At 37.6% G+C, this 24,594-nt stretch overlaps 1 protein-coding gene across 1 annotated transcript in view; it reads left to right on the top strand.

Moving 5' to 3' along the window:
- The window catches only part of TRHR (thyrotropin releasing hormone receptor), a 43,246-nt gene extending 22,890 nt beyond the window's left edge, over positions 1–20,356 (top strand). The window contains exon 2 of the mRNA XM_007117671.2: positions 19,761–20,356. Coding sequence (XP_007117733.1) covers positions 19,761–20,168 — 408 coding nt within the window. The 3' untranslated portion in view covers positions 20,169–20,356. The remainder of the gene's footprint in view (positions 1–19,760) is intronic.
- The last annotated feature ends 4,238 nt before the right edge of the window (positions 20,357–24,594 follow it).

Consider the following 24,594-nt stretch of genomic DNA (forward strand, 5'->3'; position numbering starts at 1 on the left):
TGCTAACACATATATATGGAATCTAAGAAAAAAAAAAAGGTCATGAAGAACCTAGGGTTAAGACAGGAATAAAGACACAGACCTACTAGAGAATGGACTTGAGGATATGGGGAGGGGGAAGGGTAAGCTGGGACAAAGTGAGAGAGTAGCATGGACATATATACACTCCCAAACGTAAAATAGATAGCTCGTGGGAAGCAGCCGCATAGCACAAGGAGATCAGCTCAGTGCTCTGTGACCACCTAGAGGGATGGGATAGGGAGGGTGGGAGGGAGGGAGACGCAAGAGTGAAGAGACATGGGAACATATGTATATGTATGACTGATTCACTCTGTTATAAAGCAGAAACTGACACACCATTGTAAAGCAATTATACTCCAATAAAGATGTTAAAAAAAAAAAAATCGTGAATAGGACCAGCTCATGGGCAGTAACTCCTTCCTCACCACCTAGAGCCAGATCTCTCCTTTATCAGCATTCTCAGCTGACATGCCTAGTGTTCAGTCTGTTTTTCCTTCCCCTCAAACATCTTGGCTCTTTCCACTTTATTTTATTTTTTAAATTTTTATTGAAGTATAGTTGATTTACAATGTTGTGTTAGTTTCAGGTGTACAGCAAAATGAATCAGTTATACATATACATATATCCGCTCTTCTTTTTTTTAGATTCTTTTCCCATATAGGTCATTACAGAGTACTGAGTAGAGTTCCCTGTGCTATACAGCAGGTTCTTACTAGTTATCTGTTTTATATATAGTAGTATGTATATGTCAATCCCAATCTCCCAATTTATCCCTCACCACCCCCCTTATTCCCTGGTAACCATAAGTTGGTTTTCTACATCTGTGACTCTACTTCTGTTTTGTAAATAAGTTCATTTGTACCCTTTTTTTTTTAAGATTCCACATATAAGTGATATCATATGATATTTGTCCACTTTATCTTTAGAGGATTTTGGAAACACACATAAAAGTAATTAGCCTTGGGACAAAAGCAACACACTCCATTTTGCACACAGTCCTTTAACTTTGCTCTTGACTGTATCTCAGAGAAAGAGGGTATCATGAGGTGCAGAAACCCTTAATAAATAGGGATCCACACGATTGAGGGTGCTTGACCCTTCTTGTTCAAATGCAAGCATACTTCCTATGCCTCACCAAGACTCTTGAGATGCTAAAGGCAAAAGCCAGAGAGGCTCCACATAATAACCCTTTTCTCTATTAGTGCTACTCTTCACACTTCAGCATCACACAGAATATTTTTTTATTCCTCAGGGGAGCTCTCCCATCTCAAGAAGTCTGTGCCAGCCACTCAAAATCCAATGCAGACCCAAAATTCAGACAGGTGGAAAACTGCTGTTATTCACTGTGGCTCTTAAGCTAATGAATAACAGCTTCTGTTGCTGGCTCCTCCCCAACTCCACCCATTTCCTCAGAATAATTAATCAAAAGAGGTTATTAAATCATATCAGGCTTCTTGTCCCCTTCTAAACATGCTTTAAAATAGAAAATTATCCGTGCACTCTGGAACTTTTTTTTTTGAATCATGAAAACTGAGGCACCAAAAGAAAACTCATGGTCCTATGAAACTCAGCCAAAAGACATAAATTTCTAGGCTGTGATGGTATGAATTTTCTCAAATAATTTTTAATGACCATTATGAAACTCTTGGTAGCATTTAAGGAAGGCACAATAATTTTTGCAAACTGATGTAAATGTAGACCCTCTTTCAGATGCTGCTGCTGTCTTTTAAAGAGTTACAGAGTAGAGATATTAGAACTAGAATTCTATTTATTCAATAAGGCCATCTTCCTGCCTCAACTAAACTGACTCAGTACAATCCCAATATTAAGGGTAGAGTCAAGTTATTTAGTAACATGGAGGAATATAAACTACTCTTTCAAAAACACCAATAATTTGTCATGAAGACAACTTGAAGCATGGTGATTAGCAAGGATAAAATTCACAAAACTGTTTTCGGATATGCATACCCTTAATGGCCTGGGCAGTTTTCATGAGTGTTCTTAAAGTGAGCACAAAGATTTGAACCTCTTGACTTGAATGATTTTGTGGGGTTTTCTCGGTCAAGTGAATAGTGAACCATTTTTAGCAGTCACCTCAGGCCGCTTACTGGAAAAGGCTGAAACTTCCAAGAGATTCTTACAACCCTCCTCAAAGCCTCCCCACCCCAGGTGGAGAGTCACTGTTTAAATATGCTACCTTAGATTCTTCAGTTAAAATCATGCCCCAGGCCACTTGCCTTGTCTTCCTCCCACCAAAGTAACCCAGCAAGTAGTCTGTCCCACTTGCCTAGGTGTCAGTTGTTTATTAACCTTTTTGATAGGTAATATTATTGAGCTTTTGCTACACTGAGCCAGGCATGTTTCTCAGGGATTTTCACATCTCATCTCATTTGTGCCTCTGACATAGACATAATTTTCTCATCTCAGTTTTAAAGGTGAGGGGTCTGAGGTTTAGCAACATTAAGCTCAGGGCCCCCAGTCAAAAAATAGGAGGGGAAAGAGTTTAATCCTAACATCTCATCTAAACCCTCTGATAGCAACTATACTCTACTTCCTCACATACCTGCCCATGGTACTAGCATCTCAGAGATTAGGTATAGAGTGAGCCTATCTGCCTAAGAAAAGGGGAACTTCTTCTTATATATGTGACAGTTAAATTGATTCATTCATTCCACAAAATGTGTTGAACACCTGCTTGAATGATCCAGGCACTGTTTAGACCTTGAGGAAGAGTGATGAAAAAATAAGACAAAAATCCCTGTCCCATAGACCTTACATTCTAACGGGGGGCGGGGGGGAGGTGGGGATCAGGGAATAAATACACATAATATATAAACAAACATACATGGTGTATCAGATTGTAGAGAAAAATTAAGCAGATAAGGAGGATATGAAAACTTGAAATAGGAGGGGTATGCTTTTAAATAGGACAGTCAGAGATATCAAATAAATAGCCCATTTGCGGAGTGCAGTGTTATTTTGATTCTATATGCAGGCATTAGTAAATGTCATTTATAAATCAATGCCTGAAACAACAGGGTTTTTCCCATTGATGAAATGTTAAAACAGGCTGGCTTACATTAGTCATTTGGCTTTTATGCACAGGAAGTATAGCATTAGTGATACTATTTAATTATATTTCATAAACGGATATAGCACTTATTCTAAAAGAAAATGCATTTTACGTTCAAATTCAGAACTGAAGTATTTCCCAGCGGTAGGAATAGGGACCTCTGGGAAGGTCAGTGATTGAGAGAGTTTTGTGATAAATGTTCCTTTACCCAAATACAGCGTTAGGCCTCTTCATTTTTGTAAGAGAAAGTCTGACAACCTCTATCCTCCCTTCTCAACTGGGGAAGAAGAGACAGTTGCCTTTTTAGGGACAGGATAAGAGAATTCCATTTTTTCGATGGCAGCCGGAGTAGTTAAAGAGCAGATTGGGACAAACTGCCTATTAGATCAAATCCCAGTTTTACCCCTTGTAAGTGGTATATGGGTTCCCTCATCTGTAAAATGGAGATGATAGTACCTTCCTCACAATACTATTGTTGAGATTAAATGAGCTAATGTGTAAATGAAGCACTTAGAACAGGACTTGATGCATAGTAAGTAATGATTGTTTTCTATTATTAGGTTCAAAAGTACCTTTCGCTGTTCTAGCATTTGCTATGTCCCAAGCCCTAACATAAGCACTTGATCTACATCATCTCATGTTTCCACACAAAAACCCTGGGAGGCAGGTAAAATTTCTTTCACCATTTCTCTGAAGAGAAAACTGAGACTCAGAAATAGTTTCAGTAGTGCCCAAAGTCTAACAATTGGTAACTGGTGGGACCAGGATACCAGCACAGAGTGACTGTTGTAAAAGAAGAGTCTTTGACATTAGTAAATTAGGAGGGTTTGATATAAAAACCAAAGGACTGGCTTGCTTAGGGACAGGAGGACCAACTACCAAACAACATGTAAATGCACCTTCTCCAACTGGCTCCTATACTGGTTTCTGCAACACTCCTGACTTAATCGCCCATGAGAGTGCATCATATCTTCTAGAAAAGTAGTTCACAGGATTATTGAAAGTACAGTGTTAACATTACATTTTTTAGGTGGTGTTTTTTAGAGAGGTAATGCTAACCATGACTCTGTCATAAGAGAAATCAAATTTTAAATCACAACTTTGGTTCACGAGCTAAAAGCCAGCATTATTTGGTTTATATTTCTCATAAGCTCTGTTGATAATGAAATGAAGAACTTGAAAAAAATTAGTCATAAAATACAACAATAGTTTGAAATATATTATATGCCATTTGTTGTTTTATTTAAAGTGTTCAACTCTTCAGTTGGTTGGCAAACTACAGTCATGGGCCAAATACAGTTCAACTGCTTGTTTTTCTAAATAAAGTTTTAATGGAACAGAACCATGCCTGGTCATTTATGTGCTGTTTATGGCTGTTTTTGCATTACAATAGCCAGGTTAAGTAGTTGAGACAAAGACTATATGGCCCAAAAAAGCTAAAATATTTACTATCTCGTCCTTTATAGTAAAAGATTGCTGACCCCTGAACTATTCCTATTTAAGAGTTTGTAAAAGTATTATATACTTAGTACAGGCACTGGTAAATGACAGGTGTTCAAAAACAAATGATAAGTACATATTAAATAAACATGTTTGAATTCCACAAAATTACTCAAAACAGAAAACTTCAAGCTTATCACAGGCAGGCTAAGTTAGCAGCTACTATATCCCCTGCCTTCACTTGACTGTATCTCCTAAAGAAAATGCTTTGCCTGTTACCTGGGAGGATCCTTGATTTCAATAGGTTCTAAAAATACAAATTTAAGAGTGATATCTAGAAAAATAGTTTTCTACAGTTTCATGAGTGACAGAGAAGCCACAGATAACTAAATTTGGCAGCAGCAGATAAGAACAGAACAAGAATGGCTGTAAAGTGAGATTTATATCTTTTGGAGGCAAACTTCACCTTACTTTGGTATATACATTAACAAAGTATCAGTCAACATCCAGTAATGGGAAATGAACTCAGCATAAATCATATTGAGTTAGCATCTCTTTAGCTCTTTACATTTCATAAGTTCTTCATAACAATATATCCAACAATTCATTTCTACAGACTATTCCCCAGAAATTTTCTTCAACATAATTTCAGTCTGATCTATCATGACCCTTCTGGACACTGAATCTTTACACACTGATTTTAATTTTTAACTTCAAGCATTTTTTGATGCCAAACCTTGCCTCAGGGGCTAGAGATAAAAATGTGCACTACACATTATTCCCACCATCAAGATCTTATGTACCAGGAAAGAAAACAGACCCAAAATAAGAATGACATTTGCAATTAGGGCTGGAAGTATCAAACAACCATGTGGAATTCCATGGAGGGAGCAAAACTTAGAATAGCGTTAGTGAATTGTTTCTTCATTTGTACATTCATTTCTTTCCTGAACATTTATTGCACCTGCTCGGTACCAGACCTTCACATTGTTCCTTGCATGTCAGGTAGAACAGGGATCCTCAAGGAGCCCTCATCATTCTAAGGACAAAAAAGAGACTATAAACAAAGAACCAAATGAAGCAACAGGATCTCTTCAGAATGTGATTATTAGTACAGAAGAAATAAACAGCAAGAGATGAAAGGAACTTAGAGAAGGGTTTATACCCACCACTCTCTATTTTTAGAGAGTATTGTTTTCACGTCCTCCTTGCAATTAATCTTCAAACATATATTTTCCTATATTAAATACAGACACCAAGGCTCCAGAAAGCTTTGAATGGTAATGACTAGTGAAGCTAAAATTTCAAACCAAATCTTCTAAGACCCATGTTTAAGACATCAGAATGTTAAATTCAGTGAAAATGCTGAATTTATAGCTTGCTGAAGAAAAGAAACGTATCTCACCCATTTTTGGCTGTCTCTGTGGGTTCTTTTGGGACAGCTAGAAAATTAACTCTGTAACTCCAGATGGACCCAAGCATGGTACGGGCTGTCTCTCCAGGGACAGATACAGGTAGAGAAGGAGTTGGCTGCCTCCCAGTGCTCTCAGCCCCATGATGAGGGACTTTGTCCAAGACCTTTAGAAGCAAGACAACTAAATGCCCACTAAAAGTTTGGCCACCCTGAGAGCTTTACTGCTATTTAGAGATTACCTCCCTTGCCTTCCATCATTCATATTCTACATCTTAAAATATTCTCATTGATTTCCCATCCCCTGGTGGGTGAGCAGCTAAGGGATCACTTGTTTGTATTACAGTCTACAGTGTTTCCCGCCTGAGGCCAGAGAAGCACAGGGGAGAGATGAGATTGGCAAATAGCTCCCTCAGAAAGGATCAATATCTTCATAGATACTGAAGCCAGTGATAGCCAGTAACTGGATTCCCAGCTCAAAGCCAGCCAAGATGCCTCATTCAGAATTTCTAAGGTCTCATTCTAATGAGAAAAATGATCAAAGGAACTAAACATACCCTAGGTACAAAGGTAAGGAAACCAAAGCAAGACTTATTAAGACAAGCTTTTCCACATGCTTAGCCATTCTCCAATAACTTACCTGGAAGAGAGAACACTCAGAAAAGACTAAATAGGACATTCAACCCACGGCAGATGAACTGCAGCATTGTTCCAGCATGGCTCATGAAAGAATTCAGGCTGACATTTCATTTTCTAAATTGAGATATTATAAGTTGAATCCCAGGTGTGCCAGCTGAGTTTTTCCCTTCCCAGCATGTTTCCATATATCCTCCTCCTGTGAACAAGAAAACATCCAAGTAAAAGGAAGGAAGCCAGCCTTTCATCATGCACAATTATCGGTCTCTGTAATCAATATCGAAACCTCCACCCTACAATAGTTGCTAGTGTTGCAGCAAGTTTTGCATCTAATCCTCAAGTCTAGCTGCACATGTTACCTAGCACACAGCTGCTTTCTACTCTTAGCAGAAGAACTTGAAATCAGAAACATTCCAAAAATATGTTCTATCCGGACTTAGTATCGCAGTATGAATAGGAATATCTTTGTTAGGTGCTGAGACGTAAACACTGTGTTGAACTAAGAATGAGGCTTTCTTTTAACATCATCTCGGCCCTTTTTTTTAATTGAAGTAAAAATTGAAGTATTTTTAATTGAAGTAATTTACAATGTTGTGTTAGTGCTGGTGTATAGCAAAGTGATTCTGATAAATATATATATATATATTCTTTTTCATATTCTATTCCATTATGGTTTATTACAAGATATTGAATATAGTTCCCTGTGCTATACAGTAGAACCTTGTTGTTTATCTATGTTATATATAGTAGTTTATATCTGCTAATCCCAAACTCCTAATTTATCCCTCCCCAACCCTTCCCCCTTTGCTAACCATAAATTTGTTTTTTATGTCTGTGAGTCTATTTCTGTTTTGTCAATAAGTTCATTTGTATCATATTTTAGATTCCACATATAAGTGATATCATATGGTATTTGTCTTTCTCTGTCTGGCTTACTTCACTTAGTGTGATAATCTCTAGGTCCATCCATGTTCCTGCAAATGGCATTATTTCATCCATTTTTTATGGCTGATTAGTATTCCGTTGTGTATATATAGCACATCTTCTTTATCCATTCATCTGTCATTGGACATTTAAGTGGCTACCATGTCTTGGCTATTGTAAATAGCGCTGCTATGATCAGTGGGTTGCATGTATCTTTTGGAATTAGAATTTTCATCTTTTCCGGGAATATGCCCAGCCCATATGTGGGATTGCTGGATCATATGGTAACTCTATTTTTATTGTTTTGAGGAACCTCCGTACTGCTTTCCATAATGGCTGCACCAATTTACAATCCTACCAACAGTGTAGGAAGGTTCCCTTAAGAATTAGTTTTTCTTCCTCCCTGCTCCCCTGCACATACAGCCTTCATCAATTCCAACCTTTAAGCAGCACGTTTTTGGGTTTTTTTTTTTCTTTTTGGTTTTGCAAACTTCAGGAAAAAAGTATTTCTTCCCCCAATTCAAGGTATTATAGTGAGGAGGATAAGGAGACTTTGGAGTCAAATATACATGTTTATACATGTTTTTAAACTGTGGCTTTATTCCTTAACGTATGACATTTCTCAGCATCAGTCTTACCCTTTGTAAAATGCAGATAAAGTAGGGCTATCATGAAGAAAATGCCAAGCACATTGTCTGGTACATAGTAAGTATTTCATAAATCTTAATTCTCTTTCTCTCCTTCATCTGCCAATTCCCATTGCTAGATTGGAATACCTTTCATTTTCATCCATTTTTCTTCATTCTAGACTGAAACATGTTAAGAAATACTTCACAGTCCCCATCTAACACAGATTCTCAGAGATTCTCAGAAAGTGAGGCTTACGGCCACTCAGGGTCTCTCTTACCCTGAGAGGTGTTGGTGTAATTTTACCCTGAACCCTAGCTCTACTAACTGGGACAGCTCAACGTTCCATCACTTTTTCTCACTCTTCAGGTGTCTGTGCCTCTGCCTGTCTTTGCTCTTGAAAGAAAGTACAAGCTTTGTGGGTTCATCCCACATCAGAGTTGGGTGCAGAGCTCTGCCCATTTCCCACAAGAAGTGACTCACACTTGGTATTTTTGGAGACGCTCAGTGATTATTCTGGAGACCTGGACGTGTCACAACAGAAGGGTCACATCGTGTTCTGCACAGAAATATACCACCCTGTTACTTCAGCTCTCATCTGTGCTCTTGTATCTTACCAACAGCAGTGACCACTTGTGGCTCTACTGGCACATGAAGCCCCCCTGGGACACGGAGTCTAGGGTCCTGTCCCCACAATCGTCTTACTCAAGAAACAGCTCTGCTGGACAAGTCCACCTTCCTCAACACCCCTAGAATTGTGAAGAAATTTTTTTTCAATTTCACTGGATATACCACACTTAAAATTTATACTTGAAAAATCTTGTAGCACCATTTTTTTCACTTAATCACTACTTCTCCTTCCTCAGCATCACCAAATACAACCACAGTTTCTCTACTGTGAACCTCTGCTAACATTTTTATGGACCTTTTTAATCAGAGTAGAGCCCAGAAAACACTTCAGAATTCTTGCCAGAATGGCTATTCTGAGTAGAACATTTAGATATAGTACTTGACAGGTGGAGTCAAGAACCCATGCATTAGCATCCCCGTGTGGCTTCTTGTGAAGAAATCTGTAAGTAATTCACAACACAGGATATGACAGTCCACAATCTCTCCACCATGAATCACCACTCAGCCTTTATTCACTTTTATTATACTTTAACTGACTTTGAGTTGATTCCAAGCCCTTTTCTGGCCCCATCATTAATTTTTAAATCCCGTCAATGATCTCACACCAGGATATGAAGCACCCCACATTGATTATAACTCTTTTTAAAACTGTCTGTGCAGATACTAAGTCAGAACAAAGTAGAACAAGCTGAAAGTGGAAAATTCCAGAGCACCCCAATCATTGTAGAAGCTTGGCTAAATTCAGATTTATGTAATTGTGCAGTCAAGTTTTTCCTTTAATTGGCTCAACTGATGTAACAAAATGCAAGAAGTCATTGATCACATTGATCACATTGATCACAGGCCATCTGAGAGCAAAATATTCCCAGTAACAGAACACTTTGCTAATATGCAGCAATGCAGGAGAACGTGGATAGTCTCCAAACACAGAATGTATTGTCACCCTTCAAAAAATGGCATTAGAAGATTAGAGGCTAACTTTTATGTCCATTAACCAACAAACTGTGTCCTGAAGGACGTACACTTCTGAAAATGGGGATATTCCAGTCAGAAGTGCAAGAACTAGAGCACTTTGCTAATTTAAAGAGCCCTACACCCACACAGACCTCCACAATTACATTTTAACATTTGCAAAAAATAAGTATTTACTCAATAATAATTCAACTGTTAATTGGACACTTATTTTATCACAGGCATGCATACAAAGGCCTTCTCCCAACCTGTTATGCAGTACTATAAAAGTTAGTTGTTGATTTACTTTGTTCATGAAGCCAAAACAGAGCTTTAGCATTATAGAATGTGGGATCCAATATTGATAAAGAGCCTGTTTACAGACTGAAGTTAGCCTTAGATGCTCTTGATGATCACTCATAAAAGTGGTAAATATTCTTTGAGTGCATTTACTGATGTGGTTGTCACTTCCTGTAATATGACTTTGCCTTTTTAGTTCTAAGAAAGCTTTTTCAGATTGCCCTGAAATTTAGATATTCTGCACCTAAATGACAGCCAAAGGTTTGAATGGGCCTTGGTACATTTTATTAAGTAATTTTTGACTGGCTATTCTTTTTAAATCTTCTATAAATTCAGTTTTTAAATTGACAGTACTCCTAAAAAAGGATTTAATTATTTGCTTTCTTCTCAAAGTGATACCTCTATATCTTTCTATAACTCCATGTCTTCAACAATATTTCAGTTATAATGAACTTTACTTTTTAAAATTTTATTTTATTTATTTTACTTTTGGCTGCATTGGGTCTTCATTGCTGCACGTGGGCTTTCTCTAGTTGCAGCGAGCAGGGGCTACTCTTCGTTGCCATGTGCAGCCTTCTCATTGCGGTGGCTTCTCTTGTTGCAGAGCACGGGCTCTAGGCATGCGGGTTTCAGTAGTTGTGGCATTTGGGCTCAGTAATTGTGGCTCGTGGGCTCTAAGCACAGGCTCAGTAGTTGTGGCACTTGGGCTTAGTTGCTCCGTGGCATGTGGGATCTTCCCGGACCAGGGCTCGAACCGTGTCCCCTGCATTGGCAGGTGGATTCTTGACCACTGTGCCACCAGGGAAGCCCTATAATGAACTTTAAAAAAGAAATAATAGTAGGTCTGGAAACCAGGGTCCTGTGTCTAGAGGTGCACTGTGTTCTTAGATAGCTACAGGAAATTAATATAAATTCTAGTAATTTCTTCAACACTTCAAGAAACTGCATCACCTCTCTGAATGCAGCAATTAAGATGATTACCAACAATCACTGTGATTGCGAACTGAATCTCTTCCTATAGTTCATCAGCATCTTGAGGGATACATATGCTCCAGGTGTTATTTCCCTTTGCCTGGCCTTATAATCCCCAAATAACAAAATTCCATTATGTGAAAATAATCACAAACATGTCTGAATATTGTGTTACCATTAATAACATATAAGTTCGATTTTCTCAGAATGTTCAAACTGGAGAGACTTTTGAGAGGAATCCAGATTGTGTATTTACTGGCTCGGAATATAAGGTTCAGACAGACATAAGTCATATGACCTGCCCAATCTCCTCAGAACTCAGAGGTGGATTGTGAAACCAAGATGCTGGACACCAATTCCAGCTCCTTCTATGCCCACTGCACTTTGTCCCTCACTAACATGCAGAAGGACTATGCCACAGCATTTATCTCCCAGGGGAGAATGTCCAGATAATAGCAGGACCCATGACCAGGCACAGGATTTTTTCTGAATCATACATGGAATCAAAAATCAATTTTTTTTTCTGAATCAGTACAAGAATTCCAACTAAATTTCCCAGAGTACTGAGGTATCAAACATTCCCCATGACCTCCTAGGCAGACTGATAAACCAATCTCTGATAATTAATCAAAATGTCCTCAGATTCTATGTAAGCAGATCCTCATAAATGGCATACTATTAATTGAGCTGTAACCCAAAAAAGAAGTTTCCATTTTATTTATTTTTATTTATTTATTTATTTATTTGCGGTATGCGGGCCTCTCACTGTTGTGGCCTCTCCCGTTGCGGAGCACAGTCTCCTGACGCGCAGGCTCAGTGGCCATGGCTCACGAGCCCAGCGGCTCCGCGGCATGCGGGATCCTCCCAGACCGGGGCATGAACCCGTGTCCCCTGCATCGGCAGGCGGACTCTCAACCACTGCGCCACCAGGGAAGCCCTCCATTTTATTTTTTTATTCCATTTTATGTTTTATTCCATTTTGTTACTTTCACATTTTAAATGTGAAAGTATGAAGGTATTCCTATCTGCCTTGATAAGACAATTTTCTTCTCCCTAATCAGTACTTTCTAAATGTAACACTCCAATTTGGGGCAAAAAATCATATGTGATTCCAGGGCTACCAATGATTCCTGCCGATAATGTTATCCTTTCCAAATACTTCAAAAACATTTTTTATTGGAGTATAGTTGATTCACAATGTTGTGTTAGTTTCTGCTGTACAGCAAAGTAAATCAGTTATACATATACATATATCCACTCTTTTTTAGATTCTTTTCCCATATAGGTCATTACCGAGTACTGAGTTCACTGTGCTATACAGTAGGTCCTTATTAATTATCTTTTTTTTTTTTTGCGGTACGCGGGCCTCTCACTGTTGTGGCCTCTCCCGTTGTGGAGCACAGGCTCCGGACGCGCAGGCTCAGTGGCCGTGGCTCACGGGCCTAGCTGTTCCGCTGCATGTGGGATCTTCCCGGACCGGGGCACGAAGTAGTGTGTATATGTCAATCCCAATCTCCCAATTTATCCCTCCCCCCCACATCCCCCCAGTAACCATGTTTGGTTTTTTTACATCTATGACTCTATTTCTGTTTTATAAATAATTTCATTTGTACCATTTTTTTAGATTCCACATATAAGTGATATCATATATTTGTCTTTCTGTGTCTGACTTACTTCACTCAGTACGACAATATCTAGGTCCATCCATGTTGCTGCAAATGGAATTATTTCATTCTTTCTTATGACTGAGTAATATTCCATTGCATATATGTTACAGCAATTTGAAGGCTTCAGCTTACCATATATGTTGATTTTTGTAATTATCTAGAAAGAAAATTAGACTTAGAGTTGACAGACCTTAGTCTAATAACTAGCTTTGCTATTTATATGTGAGCTGTATGACCTTATTTCTCTGCTTCTCTGAGGTGTTTCCATTCATCAATGAGATGGGAATAATAACACCTGTCCTACAGATCTCACTGGGACATGAACAGAAAATGGTTTAAGGACAATGAAAGTACTTTGTTAATTCCAAGGAATTAAACAATTAACTGCTATTAGGACTCCATTCAGGATTCAGGGTATTGACAAGAAAGTGGCATTTTCTCCCAGATTATCTTGATTGCTTAGATCAAGTGTGGCTAAGAAAAAAGAAAAGAAAAGAAAAGAAACGCAGATATTGAAAAAGTAATTTTGTGTCTACACTTGAGAAGAGGCCAACCACACCACTTGGGCACTGGACTCTGTTCCCTATTCAAGAACATAGTTCTTCCATTGTCTTCTTTCTCTTTCTCCTGGATCATAAGATTTCCCCTCTCTATGGGGATTGTTCCCTAAGCAAACAAACATGCTGTGATGTCTCTCATCTTTAAAAAAATAGACTCTTCATCCCCCTCTGGCAGCCCTTCTGCTTTTCTACTCCTTTTCCCAGAAAAACTCAAAAGATATGCTTATAATCACTATCCACTTTTCCCATCTTCTCTTGAACCCACTCTAAACAGGCTTGCCTGATAAATTAAAGTTTTTATTTGTATAAATAAATAATGCTTTTCTCCAAAACTACTCATTTCCTCTCATTCATGCTATTCTGTCTTGTAGTTGTTCTCCAAGTTACAAGAGTAACATAAGAGGGTTGTCCCAACTATTTTAGTTTTGTCTTTTACTCTTTATCTTTCTTGAGTCCTGATCTGTAAAATCAGTTAGTACTTTTACTAGGCATTATTGTAATAATTATCAGAATTATTTCAGAATTACATCAAATATTAAATGTTTAATATTCTTGAATACTTTGTAACTTAAAAAGCAATATGCAACACAGCAATTCCACTCTTACTTATAGACCCAAGAAAAATAAAAACATACATGCACACAAAAACTAGTACACCAATGCTCATAACAGTATTATTCATTATAGGCAAAAAGTGGAAACCACCCAAATGAGTGGATAAATAAAATGTGGTATATACATAGGATAGAATGTTATTCAGCAATTAAAAGAAATGAAGTACTGATATAACCCGCAACATGGATGAACCTTAACAACATTACGCTAAGTGAAAGACACTAGTCATACACAAAAGACTGCATGTTTCCAATTATATGAGATATTCAGATAGGTAAATCTATGGAAACATAAAGTACATTAGTGGTTGCCTAGGGCTGGGGAAGGTGGACAGTGACTGCTCATGGGTATAGGATTTCTATTCAGGATGATGAAAATGTCCTAAAATTAGATTGTGGTAATGGTTGCACAGCTCTGTGTATATACTAAAAACACCTGAATTGAACACTTTAGGTGGGTGAACTTAATTATATGTAAATTATATCTCAATAAAGCAATGTACGAGGTTAACATCATTAGTTAGTCAAGTTGATAGCCTGCGCCCCTGATATGTTGTGCTGAAAATGGCAGTTCACCTCTGTGGCCTTCCTCCAAAAAATCCATAACTTCATTGTAACCATGAGGAAAACATCATCCAAACTCAAGTTGAAAGACATTCTATAAAATGCCTAACCAGTTCTCTCAAAACTATGAAGGCCATCAAACATAAGGAAAGTTAGAGAAACTGTCACAGCCCAGAGGAACCTGAGAAGATGTAATGACTAAAAATAATGTGGTATCCTGGATGGCATCCTGGAACAGAAAAAGGGCACTAGAGAAAAACTAATGAAATCTGAATAAAGTATGGAGTTAACTAATTCTGTGTAAGAATAGTCATTAATTGTGACAAAGAAATGCACCATACTAGTGTAAGGTCTTAGTGATAGGGAGACTTTGGTGTAGGGTATTTGGAAACTCTCTGTATTAACTTTGCAACTTTTCTATAAATCTAACACTATCTTTTTAAAGGTAATATACAAGTTAGCTAATAGTTTTAGAACTTGTAGTAAAAGTCATAGTACTAGTACTAGAGACAGTAGTTAGTAAAACGAGGTTCCTCAGCAGCCTAGAATAGAGAAACTAGTTAGCCTCTGGTTTTTCACAGACAGCACACATATGCAAAGTTGAGCTTGTGTCCACTCAGGGAAATGTAATCTCAACCTTGACAGTCAGATAGACATCTATCCAGTTCATGTCTTTTTTAAAAAAATTTTTAAAGGAAGAAAAGAAATCCTTGAATAGGGTCTTTATCTAGAGATTTTATAGATTACAAAATGATGTTTTGAGGACTGAATTGAAACTCTCTTGTGAGAACTATATGGCACTTATTCCACATAACTAAATATCATAAAGAGTAAAATATATATAGTAGGGTTTGATTCTAAAGTTTCCAGCTGATCCTCATGAAAAAGATAACCCTTCACCATGGTGGCCAAGGACAGAGGTCTGCCCACCGTAGACCCTCCTGTTCCCACCCTGCTCTTCTCAGCCATCTCTGTAAGCAGTTTCTCCAGCTGAACACTATGTTTTAATCAACTGATTTTTATGACCTCTTTTCCTTGCCCTCAATATACTCTGCAAAAATGGCTGCCTACTTCTTCGCTGACTTTTAGCTCCATGGAGCTGACCCTTTTAGGACTCAACACTCTACATCCCCTTTGGCAGCTGCATCTCCCCTTCTGTCCTAGCAGAAGGAATGCCAAGCACCCCACAGAAAATGATGGATTTTGTTATGGTTTCCACAAACTTCCTAGAGAAAAGAGATCGCTCCACTTCTTTCCATGGTCTGCAGTTAGAACTTGCACACTAAATGACTTCTGGTCTTCCTGCTATGCCCCACTATCTCATGCCTCCAGATTGTCACACACACCCAGTCTCTACAGTAACACTTGTCCTGCCTCTCCTTATCTTCAGATTTTGGCTTAACTATCACTGAGACCAAATCCTCACTTACCAATCCTCAACCTCAAGTCCAGATCAGGGGCTCTCATAGAACCATAACTTTCCTCTGTTTTAGCATTTGTCACATTGTATCAGATTATAAGATACATGAAGTCATTGGCAATGTGTCTCTGGGTCACTGTCGAGTACTCAAGAGCCAGGACATTGACTGCTACACAGTAGGAATGCCAATGAACCTCCTAGAGTAAATGGATAAATTAATTCCTTCCCAATCAAAAATATATAGTAAGATCATTTTCCTCTGAAGATTGTTTTCCCCAATCAAAAATATATGGTAAGATCATTTTCCCCTAAGGGACCAAAGATCTTTAGGTCCTGGGGCAGAGGCTTCTATAAGTAAGCAATCTTTCAACTCATTGTTTATCCCATGCACTTCCCCAGTAAAAATGTCAATGCCTAAAAACAATGGCCCAAAGATATTTTCAAATTTGCATTTTTGTCACTTATTTGGAACCGCAACAGAAATAAAACTTCAGCAACCAACAGTGAAATTAATTGGGTATGAAAGACAATCTCTAGGACATTTCCTTTCTAGGTATTTGCTCCTGTATTAAGAACTATTAAAATCCAAGCTATGGCTACACCAAAAACTTGTGAACATTTTAGGAAGTGATTAAGCTCAATCAAAGATATTTGGAATTAACTAAAAATAATTATGAGTGAGATTAAATGTATTCTCTATTATCCCACTGGAGACATATTTTCCTCCAGGTCAGTCTTAGAAACATCACTGCATTTGTTTTATTTTAACACCTCCTTAACATTTAAAAAAATGTATATTTCAAACAAAAAGCTGAAGTATATTAAGGACTCATTTTACTAATTAACCAATCTCTATTTAAAAGGAATTTTTAATATTAAAAAATTAAGTGTTTGCAAAAATCCTCTAACAACATGTTGGAGTATTAAAACCCAGAAAAGGAATACTTGAGGAATGGTGTCTACTCCAGGATTGAGTATGGAGTGAATAGGGGGCAGCTCCAAGGGAACCGGGTTCATGAAGCCTCCCCTTCTCTGCAGGTGGAGTAAGTTAATCCTTCCTCAGAACCCTGGACTCATATATATCACAAGGCACATATCATAGTCTGCTTATTTTTAATGTATAAAGTCAGTGACTTCACAATGCATTGATATAAGTAACATGAAAAGAGGAGAGAGCTTTACTGTTTGAATCCCCAACATCTAGAAAAGTCCCTAGGATATGGCAAGTGCTTAATAAATGTTCACTGAATGAAAAAAAACAAACAGAAAAGGATCATGCTTACATATTTTGAAATAATTCTTTCCATGCCTGAATTTATTCACCATTAATTGAGGGCTATCTTATGTCACATACTGTATTAAATACCTGAGGAAAGAGAAATGAATAAACTTTATTCATGTCCTGAAGAAGCTCACCATCTATTGGACAGGTGGACAAATATAACTCATTGCAATAAAAAGTTTGGGGAGTGATGCCAAAGTATGCATGGGGGCCTGTGGAAGCGCACGGCAGAGATACTGACCTAGAAACAGATTGCTTTTCTTTGAGACAATGAAAGTTGTCCCCTTACATTAAGTAAAAAGAGGTAGGTAGGTATTATATGTGAATTCATTTTCATCTGAAAATAGTAGGGAAAAATAAACAGATAAAATTCAACCTTTAAGTTCAGAAATTAAGCAGCAATAAGTATGTTGAAATTATACTTAGAAGAGATTAAATGTTTTTGGCAACCATGTGGGAGTAACACGGTAGAAATATCATTAATGAAAATGCAAAAGACTTTCACAGGGAGAGCAAAGTATAAAGGAAAGAGCATGGGCTTTGGCTTAAGCAGACTTAGCTTGAATCATGGCTGTCACTTACTAGCCATGTGTCTTTAGACAAATCACATATATTCTCTAAACCTCAATTTCTTCATATGCAAAAGAGAACCAATACTAGCTTACACACGGAGTTATTAAAAGCATTAAATAAGATTATGTTTACATATCTTTGTGACGGGCCATTATAAAGACTCAAATGTGATGCTAGCAGTCCAATTGTAAATCAAACCAGGGGCTCAAGTATAAGATGCTTAGTCCCTGGCAAGGACTGGGAGGATGTCGGTAAGTGTGAAGCAGTGACCTGATATCAGAGAACCTGGAGTACCAGGCAGTGGAAAAAGGCAGGGATGTGCGTGATGGTGATGACGATAAAGATGATAATTACTATGGCTCCTTCCAAAGCTCAGAGTATTTATCGCTGAATTAAGCCTTTAGTTTCCTAGGATCAATTAAAGTATTTACTCATAATCTTAAAAGTCAGCTTTGAAAAAGCAGGCTTCCATTAACCTCTTGTCTGAATAGATCCTCTTTATCTCTGAAAGAAGTCAAGAATCTCTGAAATGTTTTCCTTGGTATTATATGAACCAATGTGAAAATCATGTCTTCCCACGGAACAACTTCCCTACCCCAGTAAGCCAAATACAAAATGTAATTATCCTACATGCAGTGAGTCAGAAGGACAGTGAACAGTGCTCACTCAGGGGACAGTGAGTGAAGTAGAACGGGAGGGCTTGGGGCACATTCTTAGAGGGTAGGGAAGACTTCAAGAAAGTGATCAAATGGCCCTGGAAGCAGAGGAAACACAGTAACTTGAGAGTAGGTGGATAGATAGCTCATAGGTGCCATTGCAAAGAAGTTGTAGGAGTTGTTCAAAAAAAGATAGTAGTGGTTCAAAAAACGATAAAGGCTAGTGTGTCCCTAAGTGAGAAGTCTTACAGCAAATGATATGAGCCAAGGAAGGAGGCAGTTACTATAGAATAACAGCAAGAGGGTAGCATTACCCCCACGCTGTGGGATTCATGGGGAGTTCCTGGGGTGGACAAGATATAGTTAAGGGTAGACAGAGCCCCAGTATCAGAAGGAGTGCTAGGAGGGGAACGGAAGGTATTCTAACACAGGAGAGCAAGATGGATTCTACTATCAGGATTAAGTACAAGGAGCTGAATTTATAGTAGATACTAATGACAGAGTATAGGTATCTAGCTGTGGAATCCTTATTTCTACACTAAAGAACTTTTAAAAGTCCGGTCTAAAAACAGGATCTCTCTCAATGCCAGAACAAGATAGAGGCTGGTGGAGAGGGCTTTAGGAAAACAGCTGAGAGGTTAAGAAGGATGAAAGAGGAAGTATCAGTTCCTTCTATTTGCAGTAGTTTTCAATTTCAGAACATCTAGAAAGTCTGGGCTGAGGAAGCTGAAATTTGTCAAACTCTGTAAGGGACTATAGATAACTAAAAACTTATTTTAAAATATGTAAAGTGTTACTGTTGAAGGAAAGGTGAGTAAAGATGGGATTAGACCCTAGGTCTCCTAGTGTTTACCGCAGACACTTTTGGTGCCCTGGGTCACATCCTCTTAGACCGATTGCGGTTTCAGCCATGATTTCATGGCTATTGTGGATGGTTCCTGCTTGCTGAGAACACTGCACTACAGGTATCCAATGTCCCCTGACTGTCTCTCCTCTTCTCCGCCTCAAGGGTCTGTCTAAAGCGCCTAGGAGTTTCCAGGTAGGTGAAACTTGGAAGTACCGTGCATTTAAAGCCCCTAAGACACCTCTCAACAAAGGGGAGATGGCAGCCAGTAGATGAATGCCTCAGCTCCCCTGTCTCTGGACAGATGATCCCGAAATGCATTACTTGATCCACAGTTGCCCACAGTGGGAGATGGCTCAAAAACACACCCTCTTTTGGCTTTTCCTCCTCTGTCACACTCTCTTCTATGCCTTTAATCCTGCTTCCTGGGTTCGTCTCCCAAATACTGTAAACTGCCTGCACTTAAGTCCTTGTCTCAGACTACATCTTGGGAACTAAATGCTGGAGGAGGGCAGAGGGGGAGTCGTTTTATTTTCATGTTTTGGTTCTGTTTTGTTTTAATTTGTGTTTGCTTTGCATTTCTGTTTCTCCATAGGTCACCAAGATGCTGGCAGTGGTTGTAATTCTGTTTGCCCTTTTATGGATGCCCTACAGAACTCTTGTGGTTGTCAACTCGTTTCTCTCCAGCCCTTTCCAAGAAAATTGGTTCTTGCTCTTTTGCAGAATTTGCATTTATCTCAACAGTGCCATCAACCCAGTGATTTACAATCTCATGTCCCAGAAATTCCGTGCAGCCTTCAGAAAGCTCTGCAACTGTAAGCAGAAGCCAGTGGAGAAACCGGCTAACTACAGTGTGGCCCTCAATTACAGCGTCATCAAGGAGTCAGATCATTTCAGCACAGAGCTTGATGACATCACTGTCACTGACACTTACTTGTCTGCCACGAAAGTGTCCTTTGATGACACCTGCTTGGCTTCTGAAATAACCATTAGCCAAAGTTGATTCATGGAGTAGAAGAAAATGGATGATAAAGAAAATGAGAATCTGTGCAGTTATCAACCCAAGAGAGGAGACAGCCAATACTCGTATGTGACGACAGAGCGGATAAAGTCCTCGCCAGTGCTCTAACACTACTGGCCCAAGACACTTTAACCCATTAGAATGATTCACAGCTTCCTTCTCGTATCAAGAAAATGTATATCATAGAAAAACTGAGCAGATCTGTGAAAGATCCAAATTGTGGAAATTTTCCATTTAATTTGAGACTGTATTTTCTGGGGCTGTGAAGTTTAGATAAAATCTAGACATCAGTTTACCTTATTCAAAATAACTTTATCAAATGTATTTTCTCACCCCTCCCAAATTACTTATACATGTGGTAATTTGGCAACATGAAAATTTTTAATGTTTTCATTTAGCATTTCATTTTAATAAAGTACAGTGCTATTTTCATGAATATTTGAAACTACAGGGAAAAATAGAAAAAGAAATTGATGAGTAAAAATGAGATTTCAGACAAATATATTCACCATATTAAAAAAAGTCATAATGCTTATAAAATTCTGAGTTGATTTTTTATATCTTACAAAGTGTAGATGGTCACCATTCAACTTTACTGTAAATAGCCAAACCCCAAAATAGCCAAAATTACTAATTGAGAAGACATGTAGATTTGATATTTAGATAAATCCAGCTCTGTACTCTGCAAGGCTTCTAAATGATGGGTGAGACAGGAGAAATATCAAGATTAAATAACTGTGAAGATACGTATTAACATATAATTAATATTGAAAAGTAGCCAAGACAAGACCAAATATTCAAAATAACGTTTATTTCTTCCTCTGAGACTTTTAAGGAAGAAAATCCTATTTGAGCATTTGAGAAGAAAATCCTATAAACTACTGAGCCATGTCAAGCAAATCCTTCTAGCTGAATCTAGCTAAAAGTCTGAAACAGTCTCAAAGGCTTAGTTGCTATTCTAAGTCAGCCAAAGGCTGACTATTACACTTCCAGCTGAAGACTCCCCACTGAGCATTGTAGTCTATGGATTTTAACGTGTCTGCAAGTGTCTTTCCTTCCTGCCTGCTTGTCATTTGTAGGTTCTCTCTCTTTTTTTTTTTTTTCAAATTCTTGGGACATTTTGTTTACAGATTCTAAATCAAAACAATGCAAAATTTTGTTGGCTTTATTTCCAGTAGAGCTAAAACTAATTTCATCTCATTATTAACATCTCTTTATAGTTATGACTTAGGCCTGCTCTTCTATTCCAGTGATTATTAGAGAGGTGTGAATGTGAATCTGTCAGGTCCTACTTTAATCCCTTTCAATTGACTCATATACTAAGATTTGGCCAAGTGTAAAAATCGCCCTTGGTGTTGGTTCAGTAATAGCTGATTTTTAATGACTGGGTCAAAAAGTACTGTGTACTTCTAAGTGCCCCATAGACTGGCATTTTCCTTTTCCAGGGTATATACTTATCTTGTGGATTTTTTCCTGAAATCTAATTGCTAATGATAATTACCCACATAAACACCTTCTTTACGAAGAATATATCACGCTATTTTTCAAACTTCAGTTTTTAAATGCTGCTTCATGGAGACTCTGCCATCCAGAACCTCAGTCCCGAATATGCTTTGGTGAAAATTGGCCTCATCTACTCCATGAAAACATTCTTATCCTGTCACTGCTTCCGTAAACAAATGCAAGCAAACACTTACAGGAAATACACTAAAGGCCTATATGCACGACACTAAGAAAACTATTTTAACTGACTTTTCCTCCTGGATTAAATATTCATTTTGGGATCATATAGATAGAGCACTAGAGTGACCCAACCCCAAATCACACATGCACGTGTGCAGGTGCGTACAAGCACATACCCATGGGTGTGTAAATTGCTTATCCATGGGGACTGGAATATATTAGATTTTTTTCATTATGGAAAAGAACTGATATCATTGAGCATCTACTATGTCTCAGTCATGCTGGTAGGTATTTAATCAACATTATCTTCATCACAGTCTCACTACAGCTGTGATTTTCTTATGATAAGACCAGGGATCAGGGATTAATTCCCTAAACTGTACAGACATTAGGGAAAGAAAATGAAGAAATGTCTTTCTTTTTTCTTTTTTTAAGCCAGCATGCTGATTAAAATTCTTGTGACCTGATGGCTTAAATAATAAAAAAAAATATATTCTTTGCAGAGTGGTAATATCAGATGTTGAAAAAAATTATGATTCGTTTTATATGTCATACACAGAACACAATATACTCTTCCCACATTTGGAAATTTAATATATGGGCTCAGTTTTTGTTTTAATGTTTAAAAAGTTATTTGCTAATAATCTTGTTAGTTTTAGACCACATGGGAAATTCAAAAGAACACAGTTCATAGCGTTTCAACTCTAAAGCAAATGCCATTATGAAATTAAATGTTCCCATGCAATATCCAATAGATATTTGGGTTTACACAGCAGAAATATAACTTTTTAAGGTATTCTTTATCACACTGTACTAAATTATAAAATATCACCATAAATAATCAAAAGTTAACAAACCATCAAATGAAAAATAGATTAAAAATTGCTGACGGAGTGATGTTATTAAGGCCTCCCTTAATAAAATTCCTTGAGCTATTTTATTACTTCCAATTTCATTAATTGCTGAGTGTCTTTGGTTAGATCTTGGACCTGAAGTAATTAGGTAAAGGGCACAGATCATGAATAAAACAAGCAGACATAAATTTCCTCTTAAGACTTCTCCATCAGTATTATGAGTTTAGTTCTAGAGCTTCACTCCAACACAAATATTCTAAACACTAAAGAGAAATGAGAAAAGTGAAACCTCTGTAATCACTCTTAAACAGGCCAAATGCACGGAACAGTGCACCTTGACAATATACCCAAACACATGGCTGATTTGTGCTAAACAACTAGTTAAGTCAAAAGAAAACTATAGCCATAAAACTTAGGTTAGTGTAACTAAGTCTTAAATAGATACTTGAATTGTTTCATTTTCAGAAGAATGTGTTGGAGTAATAATGACAGTATGTCATAGTTAAAGCTGAGTCCACACGGTTATGGACTACTCTTAAAGAATAACAGTTTGCATCATTCCAAACTATGTTAAATCTATAAACATGATAGAAGAGAGAAAAGATTAACTTTGGGGAGGAAAAGGAGATTTTAAATAGCTTACCCATGGCTCTACGAATTCTATAAATAATATATGCAACATTATTTATGTCTCCCAAGTGCAGCTCACAAAGGGGTTGGACTATTTGATCATAGAGTAAGGGAACTGGATGTGAATGATGGAGCAGCCACAGACAACCAGTCCAGCCAGGCTAAAAGAACATTTATTTAAAATACCTGGAGTCACTTGTCCTCCTTGGAAAAAGCAGAGTATGAACATCTCTAGCAATTTGTTTTCTGTTTATCTGTAGTTGTCCACAGCAAATAACCATCAAAACCAAGATTTGGCTTAGCGAATGTAAGTTTTTAGAGTCATACACATGAAGAAGTCTTACAGCACTCTGTAGTAAAAAATATATTTTCCTCTCCTTCCCCACCTCCCCTATCAAACTCTTCTCCCTCCACAAACATGGTTTTCCTCAGCAGCCAGTTTTATGTGACTTTATTCAAGACTAAACCTGGACATGAACTATCTTAAGTGTACTCTTTCAAATATATGTAATATTTATGTGTGTGTGTGTGTGTGTGTGTTTGTATATATGTATGTATATATATAGTTGCTCTGAACACTTTTGTGTTTCATAAAATCATGTTCAAATTGTGGAAGAACTGATGCTTCTAAAGTTTCTATTTATGTCCCAATTTTCATGGTGGGGAGTCATGTGTAGAGTTGAGCTGCTCAATGTTTTTTCCCTCACAGATAAGTAGAAGTCTGGCATTTCAGAGCTTCACTGAGAAACCAATAAAAGAATACTCCATATTTGAAAAACTACTGCAGAAATTTAAGAAAATAAAAGGCTCTCCCCATTCTTAAGGAGTTCACAATCCAATGAGGAAAAACTAAATCAATATAATATCATCTCAAGATATAACATTTTGGCAATATTTAGAATATGAATTAGAAACATCAGAAATGTTTTAAAGAAGCAATTAAGATCGTTCATGTATTATGATTCTATTTAATGAACTATAATTAGAAATATTAATTTTTAACTTCATTGATCACACAGGGGGAGAAAGGTCAGATACAGCCTTGTAATATTTTGTTTTTATGTTTAGTCTGTAATCTCAAGTCACTCAGCAGAAAAGCTCATTTACGAGAGTGCCCACTGGGGAATAGTTTTGTTTCTGAGACGGTTAGACCCAAACGGACTATGCTGATATAAACTAAATCTATATGGTTCTGATTTTAATATTCGAGTAATCTCTGTGAAAAGAATTGCCAAGAATGT

Source organism: Physeter macrocephalus, chromosome 15 (assembly GCF_002837175.3).
Source record: "Physeter macrocephalus isolate SW-GA chromosome 15, ASM283717v5, whole genome shotgun sequence".
Lineage (NCBI taxonomy): Eukaryota > Metazoa > Chordata > Mammalia > Artiodactyla > Physeteridae > Physeter > Physeter macrocephalus.